This window comes from Equus quagga, chromosome 22 (assembly GCF_021613505.1).
Source record: "Equus quagga isolate Etosha38 chromosome 22, UCLA_HA_Equagga_1.0, whole genome shotgun sequence".
Classification (NCBI taxonomy): domain Eukaryota; kingdom Metazoa; phylum Chordata; class Mammalia; order Perissodactyla; family Equidae; genus Equus; species Equus quagga.
The window spans coordinates 24,342,415-24,359,867 of NC_060288.1; the positions used below are offsets into that span (position 1 = coordinate 24,342,415).

Below are 17,453 nucleotides of genomic sequence, written 5' to 3' on the forward strand. Positions count from 1 at the left end.
CCCTTGCTCAGAGTCTGTGCACACCAGCTCCGGGTGAAATACCCTCGCTGCCTTTGGGAGGGCACTAGAGAACATCCACAGAGAAAGACTGTGGAGAAGACATTTCCCAACACATATTATCAGGATTATCTTGCCTTGTGAAAGGGGTGAGTGAGGATCACTAAGATGATAAAAAAAACTTTTAGAAACTGCATGCAGAATTTTGAGTAAAGGAAACAGAGAAGGACTTTTACTCATGAGAGGGGTTTCCTTGATATTATTAAACTCTGATACACTAAACAGGTAACACGGTTCAAGAAATAAAAAGTTTGCCCTGACTTTTAACGAGTTAGAACATACTAGGAGTTATCCTCAGCAACAGAGTGGGTGAGAATCCTCGTGATTCTGAGTTAGGGCTGCACCCTGGTCCCCTTCTTACCCTGGCCCCGGGAGGCCTGTCCCTGTGTGGAGGACCTCCATTGAATATTACACTACAAGGCACTTGAGGATGGACTACATTTATTCACATTTAAATCTCTATACCTGTCACAGTATATAGTCCATAGGAGCATTTTTTTTAAATTGAGGTAGCATTGGTTTATGACATTATATAAATCTCAGAAGTACATCGTTGTATTTCAGTTTCTGTGTAGACTACATCTCATTCACCACCCAAAGACGAATTGCCATCCATCACCGCACACAGGTGCCTAGTTACCCCTTTTGCCCTCCTCCCTCCCCTCTTCCCCCTTGGTAACCACCAACCTAATCTCTGTATCTATGTGTTTATTTGTTGTTGTTGTTGTTTTTATCTCCTATTTATGAGTGAGATCATATGGTATTTGACTTTCTCCTTCTGGCTTATTGCACTTAGCCTAATACTCTCAAGGTCCATTCATGTTGTTGCAAATGGCAAGATTTCATCTTTTTTATGGCCAAGTAGTATTCCATTGTGTGTCATAGGAGCATTTAATACATGTTAGTGGAAGGAATAAATAAAAGAAATAAGTTGCTTAACCATTGGAGAAATTCCTCAAAGTTTTTATTTTAGTTTTTAGTTTTGTCAGTCCATATGTGAAAACTTTGGTCAGGCTTAAAAAACTAACTCTCCAGTTTTGGGTGACAACCCTTCTGACTGAATCTCCAGGCTTTAAATTCAAAGCATGGTTTGTGGAATGCCTGGGTTTCTGTGATGAAATAAAAGGTTTTTTTCTTTATGATATTTTGGATCTCTAAATTTTCAAAGTTGTATTTTATGGTTTCTCCTTGTTTTTGTTTAAAAATAAAATGTGTGTGTGTTGGTAGGGGGATGCTCAAGAACAGTGGCAAACAAACCAACCAACCAGCCACCTGGATGAAGCTCAGTCAGTGAGTCGGCGAAGCGTGTGTCATCCTGGTGCCAAATGACGCTCAGGAAAATTGCAGCAATTTTTGATGCACTTGCCAATGTTTGTGTTATTTTTGCTTTAAAGATGTAACAGATTGCTGCAAAATAAATAATTTAAGCCTAATGTTTCAAAAGAGTCCAAGGGCTTGCGTCTTTCACTTCCGGCTCCTCTTCTGGGACTAAGCTGCCAGCAGAAGCAACCCTCATTTCTACATGACACTCCATTTGGAGGGTTGTTTTCTTGCTTTGTTTTTCAAAGTTGAAGCTATTTTTTACCATTCTGCTCCAAATGTCATAGATTCTATCATTGTTCAGCGCTGAAGAGATCGCTCCTCTTATCCAGGAAAAAAGGGAACGAACTCCACAGTGTGTAGATCCGTGATCCTAGGGGAGGAGGGTTTGGAAAAGTCGAAAAGAGAGCTCTAGGGTGGGCTAAGCCGTGTCCCACGGGCATCCACAATTTCCATACTGACTCGTATTTAGACTTCAAGCCGTGAACAATGGGTCCAATTTTGCATATGATGTCTTTAGTTTAGCTTAAAATAGCTTCAGACTTGACAAATTAACTTCACTCAAAATGGCCCATTCTCGATCAATTATCAGACTTCTTATTGGGTCATTTGCCTTTATGATACAATCTAAGAGAGAAGAAAGATCTATGATAAAAAAATAAAAAAGAAAGCAAATCTTTATGCTGTCCTGTACTTCCTAAACGTGCATGGATGGCTTTTATAATCAGAAAGCAAAGGTAAAATATAAAAATGATCAAAACAAGAAACTGACAGCTTTGTGTTCTCGTTAATGTAGGCCGCCATTGTGAGGTCCATCAGATGATTGGGAACTATATGTGGGATCCCGTCACCAACAAGTCATTTGACATCGGTGTCAACAGAGACAGCCTGATGCCTCTCTGGTGGAATGGATCAGAGCCTCTGTGGGTCACTCTGACCAAAGCCAAAAGGAAAGTCTACATGTACTACTGGCCAGGTGAGTGTATTGACATCCAGGCCCCTCCAACCTTCCAAAGTTCAAAACACCATCGCGTCTCTGGGGACGAAGGATGTAGACATGTTTGAAGAGTAAGCCAGGGGTTGGAAAATGGGATCTCTGTTCAAGAAATGTATTTTATGGGCATGTTTTTAAAAATTTTGTTTTGAACTCTCTAACATCAGACCAGACACAATGCCATTTCCTGATTCCCTTGGTTCAGCAATATTGCTGCAGTATATCCTGATTTTTCCTGTGCAAAATTTTGGATGCACAGGAGGGATAAATTATAGGATCCTTTTTGCTTTACAAAAAAATTTGGCATACCAGCTCTATAGATTTTGAGCTCCCTTACCATATTGGAAAGAGGACTCAAAGCATTTGCAATCTTTTGGTAGTGCATTAAACGACGTTCTTTTGTATTAATATTCCTCCTGAACCTCCTAGATCAATGAGAAACGAAATTACTTTACTTACTGCAATGAGACTGTGAGAAGTCCTCAGGATACTCTCATCTTGGCCGCCGAAAATCTTTTATTAAGGATGAGAAGGTTCAGAGATAACAAACTCATCAACTTATTGTGGTCTTCCCATTGGAGAGAGTGGTTCTTTAGGAAAGTGGGCAATTTGACTTTTCCATGCACATGGCTGTAGATACTTTTTTCCTAAGTAATGGTGTGATTCTGATGATTGCATTATGGAGGAAGCTCTCTGGGGAGGCCTAGAAGAAATGAAAGGATAAATGGGAAGAAGTGGCTGAGTGGATTGCATGGGCCTGGGTTGGACGGCAGCAGCAACCTGATGGAATTGTGAAAGCACGTGGGTTGTGGGGGACGGTGGCAGGCCTGGACGGGGGGAGTGGGGAAAGAAGCATGAGTAAGCCAAGAGTGAATCACAGATGGCCCACACTGAGGGCGTGGGCCTTCTGCAGGAGCTAGGAGGGTGCTGGTTGGAGGTGGTCACATGGAAAGATGCTCAGGGCAATTAAGGCTGATCCAGCTCTCAGAGGAACACAGAACACAGACAGATGGAGGCCAGGGGAGGCAGACACACAGCCGTGCTGTGGTAAGGGCCCGGAAAGCTGCCACAGGGTGAAGACTGACATCCATAGGGGAGCCCATGAAGGCCAGAGCAGAGCAGCCTGCATTAATTCAAAATGGGCCAGAAGAACAAACAGACACAGGCTGGCTTTGCTGGCAGATATAGTTTCAGGGGGAATGCTTGAGTTCTTTAGAAGACACCTGGGATTCTGTACATAGCAGCTACCTTGGCGGACGTGAGAAGCCTGCAAGCAAGGGAAGTGTTTAAGAGGACTCCATCACCTTAAACGGAGACTCAACTAGTCACAGATTTGGACGTGAGATTAAGGAAACAAGTTAGTGCATCAGCCAAGCTAATTAGTCTCACTAGAGGAGCCAAGTTCTTGGTTCAGTCCAATAGGATGAGGTCTACAGTCAAAAGATGTTGCCGCACTTTGAGGTCCTTTTCGGAAATCATTATCAACAAATACAAGGGCCTACATGCATAGGCATAGGAGAGGGAACAGACTGGGCATGCTGTCTTAACGGCCACCTGAAAATAAATCGAAGAACCACCAAGATGAATACTGCCTGCTGCCATCAGGGCCATCTTCCGTGGTATCTGGTTAACTTAACTTTCAAAGTCTCAGAATTTGAGTTCTTCATGCTCTGAGGAGCACCTCGTCCATAATCTCTCCTGGGTTCCCCACGTGCCTCCTCCACGCATGACATGTATGATCTCCTGTTGACAGCCTCTTGGATGACCATGGGTGCCAGTGCTGATGGCGAGGCAGAGGGATGTCCTAAAGGGAGGCAGTTGCCATATCTCAGACTGCTGTCTGCAGGATTACAGAGCGTTATTCTTTATCTTATCCTGGAGAATCTGTTTCCTTAATGATAATAAATAACTTGAATTTATATCGCACTGCGAATCCAAAAAAAATCTCAAAGCTAATTTGCGTCTAAAATATCTTGTTGCTCCTCCAAAACAGCTCCTTAAGGACAAGAAAGGGCCAGTCACTTCCTTCGATTCACAGCCCCACAGCTAATGTGCCGTGACAGGATGCCTGAAGATCAGTTTGTGGTGTTAAGTATCAGGAGGAAAAAAGCTAAAAAGATAGCCTTCTAGAATCTCCTCAGTGACTAAATGAAGATTAGCTAATGATCTGGCCATGTTAAAGTCTTGGTAGAAATTGGATGACAGGTCTCTTGTTTCATAGACACTGTCCAGTCCTTCTAAACTGAATACACAAATAAAGGCTCTCTGAGAGATAGTGTCCGTGCTGCCTGGCCCAGTCAGGAGTGTTCTGGCACCTTCCATTCTTACTGGTTGACAGCAGAGGGATTAGTGGTCACTGCTATCCTTTCTCTCTCCACCTTGGTCCCCTCCAGCCACAGCTAATAGCTCACCGAGTGTTCATTTGTCTCTGCAAGATTAAGTGAAGTGCAGTGGCATTTCTTCTAAACATGACTTGATTTTATTTTTCTTCTCAAATCCTCCTCTTCCTTCTCCGCTCCCCACAGGACATTGTACAGATCTCTTGATGCGGTCTGGAAAATCTTCATTGCTCCAGTGAGCTGTGTTATGACACTTTGAGTGTCGCCATTAAGTCAGCATTTAGAAGTGCAATTTAGAAATGGCAGTAGTTCAAGTCTTCCTGTCAGGTAGATAAAGCAGCAGACTGAAAAATTGATCAGTGGCGAAGAGTCCAAAATAACCCCCCTCAAGTCTTGAGAAATTTAATATGGTGTACAGCCCCTTTATTACCACACCCAGTGGTGCCGTTGAGCTATGCAGGCAGAAATGTGCCTCAGGAAATGATCCCAGGGCCTAAATCAAATATTTTCTTTGGGGAGGCCCAAAGAAATGAGCCAGGAACTGCATAACTAGGACCTGGTAGTGTTCTGCAAAAGGGTAAGAGTTGAGTGTGCGTCACTTGGTAATTTTACTCCCCTACCCCATCCCTGTGGTTTGAGGTCAAGGGAATTTTATTGAGGAGGAAAAAGAAGAGACTCCAATATTCCCTTCATATTGAGAGCAACCCAAAGCAAAGAAGGAGGCCTTGAGGAAGGAGGAAGAATCGGGGAATATAGGAGGGTAGGTGAGATATCGTATAGAAATAGAGTTTGAGCAACTTGGACAACAAGTGCCACCTTATACAGTGGCAGTGGTTCTTAAGTTTATTCTTACAGCTATCATGAAATACAAAAAACGAACAAAAAATAGCAAACTTTTAGGAGTCGGTGGTTAAAACTTTTTTGGAGTGAGCATTTGAAGACTCCAACTTCTCCATCTTTCATCACGCATCTTTCAGTGCTCATTCCCTACAGCCAAGTGGTCAGGAGGACTTGGGGGCAACCAATCGTGTGGCCCTTGGATGGTGTTGGGCGTGGGTCTGGCCTCTTCTATTGGCCTCTTCCTATCCTGTGCAGGTGTTCAGACAAATAAGACTCCTTCTATGTGGGAAAAGACACATTGCCACCTGGCTTCCCTCCCCAACTTTCCAGAGATGGGCTGGATGGGGAGTTAATGCGCAGGTATCTGACTAAACTCTTATCAAGTTTTGGTTGTTACGTTCAAGGTGATTTCATCCGGATGAGTAAGGAAGCAGGTACTGGCTATTGATCAAGAATTGTGGATTATTCACAGCATCTTCCTCTTTCCTGTCGTGGTGGGTCCCTAACAGCTTCAGCTGGGCTGAACTCGGATGCATACCCTTAGGCCCAGGGAAAATTAAAAGCCCAGCACCAATCATGCAAATGTGTGAATTAACATGGCCAAGTTTTTTGAGTCTATGTATGTGACTCCAAACATCTGGATAAAAGCTGGAATTTTTTTCAGACAAATATTTGACATTACAAATACAAGGGATCCAGATTTTTGCTAAATGTCCCAAGAATTTAGCCTTAGACTTTAAGATGTACATACTTTAGAACCAGAAGAGGTCTTAGTCAGTGTGTAGTTTGCTGGTTCCCACACTTGTAAATGAAGACCTCTTTAGGAAACTGATCAAAACTGTGGATTCCCTTTCCAGAAAAACACATCTGTACATAACACACTCACAATTTCGTGCTATGTGATACAAGAGACTGCAATGATGAGGATTGCCAAGTGGTCTTGACATGCAGCACATGTATATCTATAATATCTATTTGATTTGATTTTTTTAATGTGATGGAAACGTATTAAAAACTCACCAAAGTATCAAATGAAACTCAAGCTCCTGTAATTAATGTCGTCTGGCAAGAGCAGGCTTCGGTCAAAATTCTGTAAGACTCTTTGGGTTGGATTCACCCTGAGTCATTTCCTTTCTTTGTCGGCAACTTTGGTGAGGTCTGCATCACTGACTTTGTATGTCTGTGTCAGCAAGAAAAAGATGCCGATTTGCATTTCAAGTTTGAGGTTGTCTCAACGAAGAGATCTTCACATGCATTCTGCAGGGTTTCTAGGTGTCAACCATTTCTGCTGCAGGGAAGTCGAGCAGGTGTTGGCTCTGCGGACTCCTGCCTGCCGAAGCAATTCCTCCAGCGTTTGAAGGTTTTCTTAGCTGTCCAACCACATCCAGTCTCCTTTTGCAGATGGTATTTTGGCCAAAAGAGCTCATAGTTTCTCAGTAGCATCCACTATGGTAATTAGAAAGCCTTAAAGAGAAATCCAGAGACGAACTTCCATTCTTCACAAATCATGGCAAAGGTCTTTCTTCATAAAATGTCTTTAAAAAGGTGTGACTCAAGGCCCTGGAACAGGCTCTCGGGAGACAACTAAGAGCAAAGCCAGACACAGGCTCTCCTTGCCCCACCCCCACTTCCTGGAGAATTTACCATTCAGGCAAAGGGACAGATGAGAGTCTACTACTTGCCCAAATAAATGTAAAAATACACTTGCTAAAAGCATAGTAATGAAAAGTATATTGCATTATCACATCATCTAATAAGAGATCTGGTTTCATCTGAAAGGGTGACATGAATTAACACCTGAGAGGAGGGGTAGGGTCGGGGGAAGGGAGCAGGGAGTTGGTGAGAAGGAGCACCCAGACTGAGGGAACAGCATGCGTCAAGGTCCTGGAAGGGATGGGAGAAGCACAGAAGGTTCAAGAAACTGAAAGAGGGGAGGATAGACGTGGAGTGGATGAGGTGGAGAGACGCTGAGGCCAGGCCAGTCTCCGTGGACCAAGCTGAAGAATTTATTCTCATCCTGAGAGGAATAAGAGTCATCGGAAGGTTTTAAGGAGGAAGGTAACACTATTGTATTTGCGTTTTGACAACACTGCTCTGCTGCTACATGGAGAAGAGGAATGTAGACATCCAAAGTGCGTGAATGGGGGTAACCAGCCAGTCTGGAAGTTGTTGCACAGACCAAGGAAAGAGGTGAGGATAGCGTGGACTAGCATAACAGAAATGGTGAGAAGTGGATGGACTGGCGGCATGTTTAGGAGTTAAAATTGCCGGGACATGGTGGTGACTGGATCTGGGATTAAGGGATGGAGCAGTGACAGGCATGACAGTTGGTCTCTGGCTTACAGAGCTGTACGGATGGTGAGTCTTTGCTTAAAAGGGAGAAACTGAAAGAGGAGCAGTTTGGAGGCAGCGGAACATGGACTCTGAGCTGACTCTGAGACATGTCCAGTGGGCGGGTCTGGAGCTCAGAGAAGGGAGCTGGAGACACAAAGATGTGGTTCATGACAGTGTCAGGGGCCAATGAAGCTGTGGGTGTGAAGTTCACCCAGGGAGAGAGCAGACATGAAGACAGAAGAGGTCCCAGACACAGCGTTGAGGAAATGAATTTTTAATGATCTGGTGGAGGCGAGTAACCCTGCGAAGGAAACAAAGGAGTGGATTGAGAAGCAGGAGAAAGGCAGAAGAGTTGTGAAGAGCATAGTAAAGGGAAGTGATATCATGGAAAGGATCATGTTCTAAGGCTCAGATGACTTGATCTCATCTGAGAGGGCAGGGACAAATCTTGCTGAGAGAACGACACCAGTTGAAATCTGTTGGCACACACTTGTTACAGAGACCGAAGGAATAAAATGGCTTCAAGAGGGGAGTGGCCATCATGAGTGCTCACTGTTGAGGGACATTATAGGAACTGCAAAGAGAGCATCTAGATAAATTATCTGGGACATCACTGGCAAGCTCTGAACTTTGTAGTCGTTTAATTTCCTTCTCATTTTCCAATATAGATCAATATTATTATTAATAATAACCCCATAGTATCCTTTAATTTCTATTTATTGCAAGAGAGTCTTGACTTTAACAGTGACAATGATAATCATACCTCATTTAATATTGGTTTCAAAGAAAACAAAATATACAAATAATGAAATTTGCCACGATTTTTTCCACAAAGACAATTTTCAATTAAACAGGAAAAATATTATGAAAAAAAACAAACCAACCCCTTTTGTGGTTCTGGTTAGTGAATCCTCTGAGTCCCATTAGGAGTTTGTATGTTCTAGTGACAAACGCAACACACTTCCTTGGGGACAGAGGCAGACAAGAAGTCGGCAGTCACCGTCCACTACGGATGACACTGTGATGATGACAGACACAGGGTATTGGTGAGCATGTAGGATGGATTCCTAGCAGTATTTGAGGCAGAGGAAAGGATCGTGTTCTAAGGTTCGAAGACGGAGCAAGCACGGGCATTTCACATTTGTGGGACTGCAAAGAGGAAAGAAGGCTGCAGCTGACTGAGTAAGGCAGGAAGGAAGAGACGTCAACCAGCAACGGCCAGGTCTTTAAGTACCTTATACACCATGTCAAGGGATGTGAGTTCGGGGGACAGGGTATAAAGTAATGTTAACTGCAGAAACAGATAAGCCCCAAGGTCCCAGTGGCTTAACCCAAAAGTTTATTTTTTGCCCACAGAAAGTCCAGAATGGGTGTTCCTGATCAGCAGGTGACTCTCCAAATAATGATACAGACACTGCTAGGGAGTGACATGTATCCCCCAGAATTTTGCATCTGGGAACCCTAACTCCAATGTGACAGTATTTGGAGGTGGGGTTTTTGCGGGGTAATTAGGTTTAGATGAGGTTGTGAGGATGGGGGCTCCATGACGGGACTAGTGCCTTTATAAGAAGAGACCAGAGCCCGTGGTCTCTCAGCCACGGTGAGAAGGCGCCATCTGCAAACCAGGAGGAGGGTCCCCACCAGATGCTGAATCTGCCAGCACCATGATCTTGGACTTCCCAGCTTCTGGAACTGTGAGAAGTAAATGTTTGTTGTTTAAGCCACCCAGTCTGTGGTGTTTTCTTATAGCAGCCCAAACGGACTAAGATGAAGGGAAGGAGGGAAGGTGAAAAACAAGATAAGGAGGAAAGGAAGTGTGAGCGACAGAGAGAGCCCCAACATTCGTTCGGGCGAGAGAGTAGGCAGACACACCAGAAGCAAGGCTCTGGGTTGCTGCCAGTCAGAACTGGATTTCCAGGGCTCCCGGGCCTGCCATCGGTAGGACTTGTGAGGGGCTGCCCATTGATCCCAGAGTGCTTACTCTCCTCCTAGGTGCTCCGGGCTCACTGCCATTCGCACCTGCTCTGGCCTCCTAAGGGGCCCACAGCCTCAAAGTCTTCTCTGACTCACCCTTTGTAGACCTGTCTTCCATTCTCTCAGAGTCCCCTTCCCCAGCTGATCCTATCAAGAGATTTCAACTGAGGCTAATGATGTGGTACCTGGGGACAGACAACGTGTCATTCTAACTGGCCCCAACATCCCACTAATTTAAAGGAACGACTAATATAGGATTTGTAGCCTTTGGCATAGGACTCAGCGCAGAAGAAATTTTTGTTTCGCAAGGTCAATGGGCTGATTTTGGCATCCTGCCTGCTGGAGAGCTTGTCTGAGGTCAAGGTTAATTCCCACCGAGAGCTCCATGTGGCCCAGAGCAGCCGCAGGTGTGGAAGGCTCAGGAGCTCTGCAGGCCCACCGCCTCCACGTTCTTTCTTCATTAGTGCAGGTCCCAGACTCTGACCTCAGGATCCTGGGCAGGCTTGGCTGCTACAGGGAGGACCCCTCTTCCTGCAGGGGTCTCGCCAGAGGACTCCAGGGAAAGGCTGTTGCCCACCCCTCCTGTTCAAGGCCACATCTGAGTCCAGGGTTCTTCCCTGTGGTCACCAGGCTGCAAATCAGAATTCTATATGAAGCAGGATGCCCACCCTTCGAGCTCCCAGGAGTGGCCTCTAATGATGCTCTTTCCTCCCTACCGGCTCCTCCATTCTTGCCCTTTAAGAGGCAAACTTACTTTTTCAGTCTCTGTCCCTGTTTCTTCCTCCTTAGGAGTGATTCTCCACCCTGGACACAGAGAAGAATCACCTGAGGCTGTCATAAATTACCAGTGCCCAGACCGTACCCTCAGAGTTCCCAACTTAATTGGTTTGGGGTCAGGGCCCCTGTAGCAGTGTTCTTAAAAGTTCCCTGTTGAGCCAGCCCTGATGGCCTAGCGGTTAAAGTTCAGCCTTCTGTGCTTTGGTGGCCAAGGTTCACTTCTCGGGCGCAGAACCACACCAGTCATCTGTCAGTAGCCATGCTGTGGCAGCTCACACAGAAGAATGAGAAGGACTTACGACTGGAATATACAACCATATACTGGGGTTTTAGGGAGGGAAAAAAAAAGAGAGAGAGAGGAAGATTGGTAACAGATGTTAGCTCAGGGTGAATCTTTCCCAGTAAAAAAACAAAAAAAGTTCCCCCAGGCCTGGCCCTGTGGCCTAGTGGTTAAGTTCAGCCCTCTCCGCGTAGGCGGCCTGGGTTTGCACGCAGGTTCAGATCCTGGGTGCAGACCTACTACACTCATCAGCCATGCTATGGCGGCGACCCACATATAAATTGGAGGACGATTGGCACAGATGTTTGCTCCAGACAAATCTTCCTCAGCCAAAATAAAAAAAAAAAATCTCATTGATTCAAATGTATGGCAAGGCTGAGAACCATGGCTAAAGACGTTGCAGCTTTTCTGGCACGGTCCACCTGATGTGCCCGTCTCTGACTCCTCTCCCCGTCCCAGGGCAGGGTCTCCTCCAGCCCAACACTCCTTTCTCTGCTGGTTCAACTGTCCTGGGAATCCTCTTTCCCTCACTCTCTCTCCCCCGCCCCAGTCATGGTTAGAAAATCCCCCAGCGTCACCCTGCGTTGGTGCTGGCGTATTTGAATCCAAGACATTGTAGCCATCTCTGACCTGTCAGAGAGAAGATAAGAAATGGGTAGTTTGAGCATCTAACTAAAGTGAGCCCAGCACCTCACGTACATAATCCTACATAATCCCCAGAATGGTCTGAAGAAATTACTATTATCCCCACTTTTCAAATGAGGAAGTGGAAGTTCAGAGAACAGGCAGCCAGGAAATAAGGGAGCTGGGCTGCCACCCTTGGCTTTCTGACTCCAGGGCCTGCATGAGGTCTCCTGCATGCACCACCTGGGAAGGGCGCCCACCACCTTCCCAGGTTTGCCTGCCCAACTCTCCAGAGCCCAGGAGTGACGGATTCAGAGGGAAGGGTCCAGATAAGGTGAAGAAAGGGGCCCAAAGTTGGCCCTTCCTGTTTTGGATCAGTCCTCAGCAAAGGATGCTGGAGTTTGAGATTTCGTGGCTGAGGGCAGTCTGAATCCATGCTCCAAGGCCTGCGCCACAGTCTTCATTGGGGCCAAACACCTCCTGGTGGTCCTGGGCAGGTGGGCTCAGCCACCTCTGCTGTGCGTTTCCCAACTGGGCCGGTGGGCCGCCGGCTGCCTGACCCAGCATTTGTCACAGGGATTGCACAGTGTCGGGACAGAGAGGGACACTTTCCCCCCCAGAGCCCTTTGTGTGCAGAGAGCTCTGTCCCCTCCTGCTCTCCTTGCTGTGTTTCCAGCACTTCGCTGGAGCGCTTGAGAACCTCAGGGAAATTTAAAGAAAAGAGCCGGCACGTAGCTTCTAGACCAATTCAGCCACCTCCCTGCTGATACCTGGGGACAGTCACCTAACCTGTCTGTGCTCCAGTTTCACGTTCTGTCCAACAAGAATGACGCTCAGGCTTGTTGGGCATGTGAAATGAGATGCACTGTGTAGAGTATCTGGCCAGAGAATAAGTTGACTAGCTGTAATCGTCCCCCCCTCCCCCAGATTCTAACACAGGAGCTTCAACCTGTGCCCATGCAGTCTAGTGGGTCATACAGGGGCAGTGCTCTGGCCCAGGTCACTCAGAGCCCAGGAGAAAGCTGCAAGGTTAAGAATTTAAATACATACTTGCAGCAAAGACCGCGGAGTGAAACACAAGCCCTGTTTAGAATCACCAAGAGGATTCTGGGACAGGCCCTCAGGACCAGTAAGGGACAGGAAGGAGGGGTTCTCAGGAAAAGGGTGGACACAGGGAGATGGCTACAGGCTCATCAGACAAGGGAGGGAGGACAGGGCCCGGCTTTTTGATGTCTCAGGGCAGGAGCAAAGAAACTATGGATGGAGTGAACCATACACATGTCATCTCACAGAGGTGGAGCTTAACGCCAGGCAGTGTGGCCCCTGGACTAGCCCGCAGGCTGTTTGCCCAAGGACGGTAGCAAAGTGTCTTTGTAGGGCCCACATGCACAGCGCTCACTCCTGGTCCCAGCTGGTCCTAGGAGTGGCTCAGAACCACCTGAGCGGTTGGGGAGACCAAGGTCCCACAAGACACACTGTGGGGGAAAAGGGCTGTTTGTAAGGCTTGGAGCTCCTAGACTCGAATTTGAGGGGTTGGGAGATGAGGAGCCCTGGCTAGGCCCTTGTTTCGCAAGGTCAATGGGCTGATTTTGGCATCCTGCCTGCTGGAGAGCTTGTCTGGGGTCAAGGTTAATTCCCACCAAGAGCTCCATGTGGCCCATAGAACTCCATATAGAGTTCTAGCAAAATGACTGGCAGGGCTGAGCTCTGTAGTCAAGGCTCCTTGGCATCTTGTATCCTGAGCAGGTCCAGTCTGTGGGGATCCAAACACAGGAAACCCCCAGCTTGCAGACGTCTTCCATCTCCAAGTCAAGATGGAAGTCAAGATGGCTTCCACCGGGGCAGCATGGTGTCGCTGTGATCCTGTAATGATTCACAAGATTCAGATGATCTTGAAGCATGTGCCTCAGACTGGAAGATGACAGCTTACACAAGGGGGCAGCCAGGGCCATCATCCAGTATCAGGCATTCGGTCCTGCCCTGCTCCCACTTGGGAGGAGTGCAGTCCCTGACCTTGGGCCAGAAACTTGTCCCCATCTGAAGCTAACTAGCAGATGCCAAGATGAAAAACCCACCTTTGGCCTCTTTCTGCCTCCCTGTAGTTTCACCACCGCCTTCGTAAAGTGGAGACCCAGCTGGGTTAGGCACACGTTCCTTCTCACCTTGCTTTCCTATTACTCACTTTCTACGCCCAGTGAGTCATCTTCAGTCGTGTTTTAGGAACCCGCTCCAATGATGAGTTGCTTCTCATCTCCTTTGTCTTCCGGGCTTGCTTGCAGCCCCTGCACACAAGGCCAGGCTGCAGCCCGTGCTCGGGCCAGCCCACTGCCCTCTCCCTACATCAGAAGAGAGCCAACATCAGAGGTCTCCCGGCCCCGGGGGCCACGCCGACCCTGGGGAAAGGGGCTCTGAGATCAAAGGCCACACTTTCCCCAAGGACTTGTTCCCACAAGCTCCTATGCTTCAGATGTGTTTTCCTGGAAAAGGTTACTTGTTTCTAAGAGAGTTAATTGGCTTAGCTGTTTTAATAAGCTCTCTTGAGACATGCATCCCACAGTTGTACACCTGCCTCGTATCACATAAAAGGCGGCTCATGGGGCTTATTGTTACAAGATGTGTCAAAGTTGGCAAGCGGGGCTGCACTTGGAAGGCAAAACCTGTGCTCTGGGAAGTTTAGAGAAACGTGATTTTTATGGGCTCAACTTGGTGGTCCTTGGAGAGAGTTGCCAGGAAACAAGGGCCATTTAGGAAAGCAGTGTGCGTGGTGAAAAGTCCCAGGGCCATGAATACTGATCGCTGCGTGACAGGGAGAACTTGAGACATTCACTTCTCCTGTCTGAGGACTTTGTCTTCTTAGCTGTAAAAGAAAAGGGTTTGATGTAGGGCTGCCATGAAGGGCTGTGAATCGCAAGGATGCCATATCCATGGGGGCATCGTTCACATTGTAGATGTGACTATTTTGACAATTTTCTTGGCCCGTGGCAGTCAAGTGTTATCGTGACAAAATAGGTACAGGCATACCTTGCTTATTGCACTTCGAAGATATTGAGGTTTTTACAAATCGAAGGCAAGACCCTCTAACAGCAAAAGGATTCTGACTCACTGAAGGCTCAGATGATGGTTAGCATTTTTTAGCAATAAAGTATTTTTTAAATAGGGTATGCAGATTGTTTCTTCTAGACAGAATGCTATTTCACACTTTATAGACTACAGTATAGTGTAAATATAACTTTTATATGCACTGGGAAACCAAAACTTTCATGTGACTTGCTTTATTGTGGTGGTCTGGAACCAAACACTCAGTATCTCCAAGGTGTGCCTGTATATTAAAATGATTTTTTGATAGATGGAAGTTAAGTGTTTTGAAGAAGAAATGCCTTTAAAAAAATTTGGATTTTTTTGTGCACAAGGTGCCTGGGCTTGGTGACAGCCTATGTGGATGTCCCGTAAGTTCCCTCTCACTCTGTGCTTCTACTCAGGATCTAGTTATTAGAAGAGGCTATTCACCCAGCCTGGTGAGAATATCCAGCAGCAGGGTGGACTCTAGACAGAGATAAGACAACGTCCTAAAAAAAATGAACCCTAATGAAGAGCAATTCCCTCAAATTTCCATGGGAATGATGAGGAAACAAGATAGAGTAAAGCCAAACTGTGCCCTCCAAGAGTTTGTGAAACCAAAATCTTACTCCGAAGTTCCCGCTTGGTCTTTGAAACTTGGAAACGAGATCCCAGCATTGCCTTTGTTTCCCTACAGATCCTGTGCGGAGATTCAGAAACCTCTGCTTTCTCCAGCCACAGGGCAGGGGTCGGGGGTGGGGAGATGGGTGACCTGCAGTGACCTCAGTGGACTAGAGTCTGTGCTCCCTATGAAGTCATGAACATGGCCTGCAGGCAGCAGCCCAAGAGATTGAGCAACACGCCCACAGTCACAGATTGAGCCTGTGGTGGATCCAGAAAGGGGCCCGCAGACTGCAGATCAGAGAACTACCTCGTGGGATCCACACAACACACCCCCCTCCAGTCTGCTGATTTTCCATCAGATAAAGACTAAAGAAAACAAAACAAGGCACCCACACTAATTCACCTAGGAATAATTAGCCTTGCTCTTTCTGAAACTACCAGTTTCTCTAATTCCCATGTTCCATGGCGTTGTGGTTGTCATTTCTTGCTGGCTGTTTCCTTCGCCAGTCATTCATGCATTCTGGGTTTTAAGATTAGAGGTAAGGTGAATGTTTTTGCCTTTGAGATTTCACCAAGGAGAGACCGTTCTGGACAGAGAGAGCAGAAGGATGCACTTGCCGCAGGTTCTGTCCAGTTGGGTGCTAGTCTAATCCCTTCTCAGGGCTACACAGAGGTTTGTAGCTTCTGTCCAAACTAACCGTGTCTGCAGGACTCGCATTCAAGGCATCTCTGATGGGTTGAGACGCGATCTTCTCAGCCCATCATCTGGCTCTCTGATTATCTAAAGAGACAGTAAATGATAGTACCCCATTTGCTCTGCTGTGAAGGTTTTTCCTCTCTGCTTTGCTTACAGAGCTCAGCGCTGGGACAGCCCTGAGGACAATAAATTATATAACTATCAGCCATATCTTAGCTCCAACTCCATACACTGCCTCATGCCCGGCTGTGTTCTGCACATCACGGTTCTCTTAGAGTAGAGTTCTACTGTCTTGTTTTCTAGTTCAGGGGTCTTCAAACTGGGTTCCCAAGGGTTTCTAAGAGCAGGATTAATTTTTTTGTTTAAAGATTGGCACCTGAGCTAACGTCTGTTGCCAATCTTGTTTTTTTTTCTTCTTCTCCCCAAAACCTCTGGTACATAGTTGTAAATTCTAGCTGTGAGTGCCTCTGGTTGTGCTATGTGGGATGCTACCTCAGCATGGCCTGATGAGTGGTGCCATGTCCGCGCCCAGGATCCGAACCTGCAAAACCCTGGCCCACTGAAGTGGAGCGCGTGATCTTAACCGCTTGGCCACGGGGCCAGCTCCCAAGATTAATTTTAAGGGAATCAACTTTCATATATATTGCAAAAATTGTCCTCACTAAAAACACAACCTTATCCTACTTTACGTAAGCAAGGAATACCCCTCAGCCATCAAGAACCTTACTAAGCGCCTTGCCCCAATATGTAAAATACACCAAAATACCAGTGTAGGTGTTGAGAAAGTGAATGTGTCTAGTGACAAAATGACAAAACTTTGTAAAAAATCAAGTAGTTTCCAATGCTGGCTTTTAAATTATTTAAGAAAAACTTAATTGAGTTGTCAGCTGAAACATTAGTTAAAAATTTGTGATGATAGATCACTTTGTGAATGTTGGCACTCAAACAAGCAGTTCAAAGAATTAAATGACATTGGTACAACAAGCTACTTCTATTTCCATCTGCTTATTTATGTGAACAACTTTCTTAGCACTTAGATGTAACAAATAGGAATAGAGTGGATTCTGAACTTGCCTCATTCTAGAGATCAGTCCTATTCATCTATGGATATATGAACTGATTTTTTAAAATACTCCTATTCCTTTTATTATGAGATACATTTCCAATAAAATGTAACTATGTATGTTTAAAAATTATTTATTGAACTTTGGGGTTCCACTTGGTACAATGGCAGGCTAAGTTGTTTTGAAATAACTCTTCTCTTCAGCACCAACTAGAAAAGCTGCTGGACAGTGTGTATGTGTGCACGTGTGTGAAGGATCAGACACACGCCAAGACCTAGAGAAAGAAGTGTGTCTGGCAACTGAATCCCCTTCATCCAAATACTCATCTCAAAAGCAGTAGTTGAGAGGCTAAGAAACTGAACTGAGCTTTTGACAAAAATCACAGGATGGGGGAAATGACAAAAATTGGAGTTCATGACCCACCAAGGGGAAGAGATCCAGTAAACATCCCAGATCTTCATTTGGGACAATA

General features: G+C 46.1%; 1 protein-coding gene across 1 annotated transcript in view; it reads left to right on the forward strand.

Annotated features, from left to right (window-relative positions):
• ENPP6 (ectonucleotide pyrophosphatase/phosphodiesterase 6) overlaps positions 1–17,453 on the forward strand; it is a 106,578-nt gene that overhangs the window by 41,694 nt on the left and 47,431 nt on the right. The window contains exon 2 of the mRNA XM_046648379.1: positions 2,174–2,353. Within this exon, the coding sequence (XP_046504335.1) occupies positions 2,174–2,353 (180 nt within the window). The remainder of the gene's footprint in view (positions 1–2,173; positions 2,354–17,453) is intronic.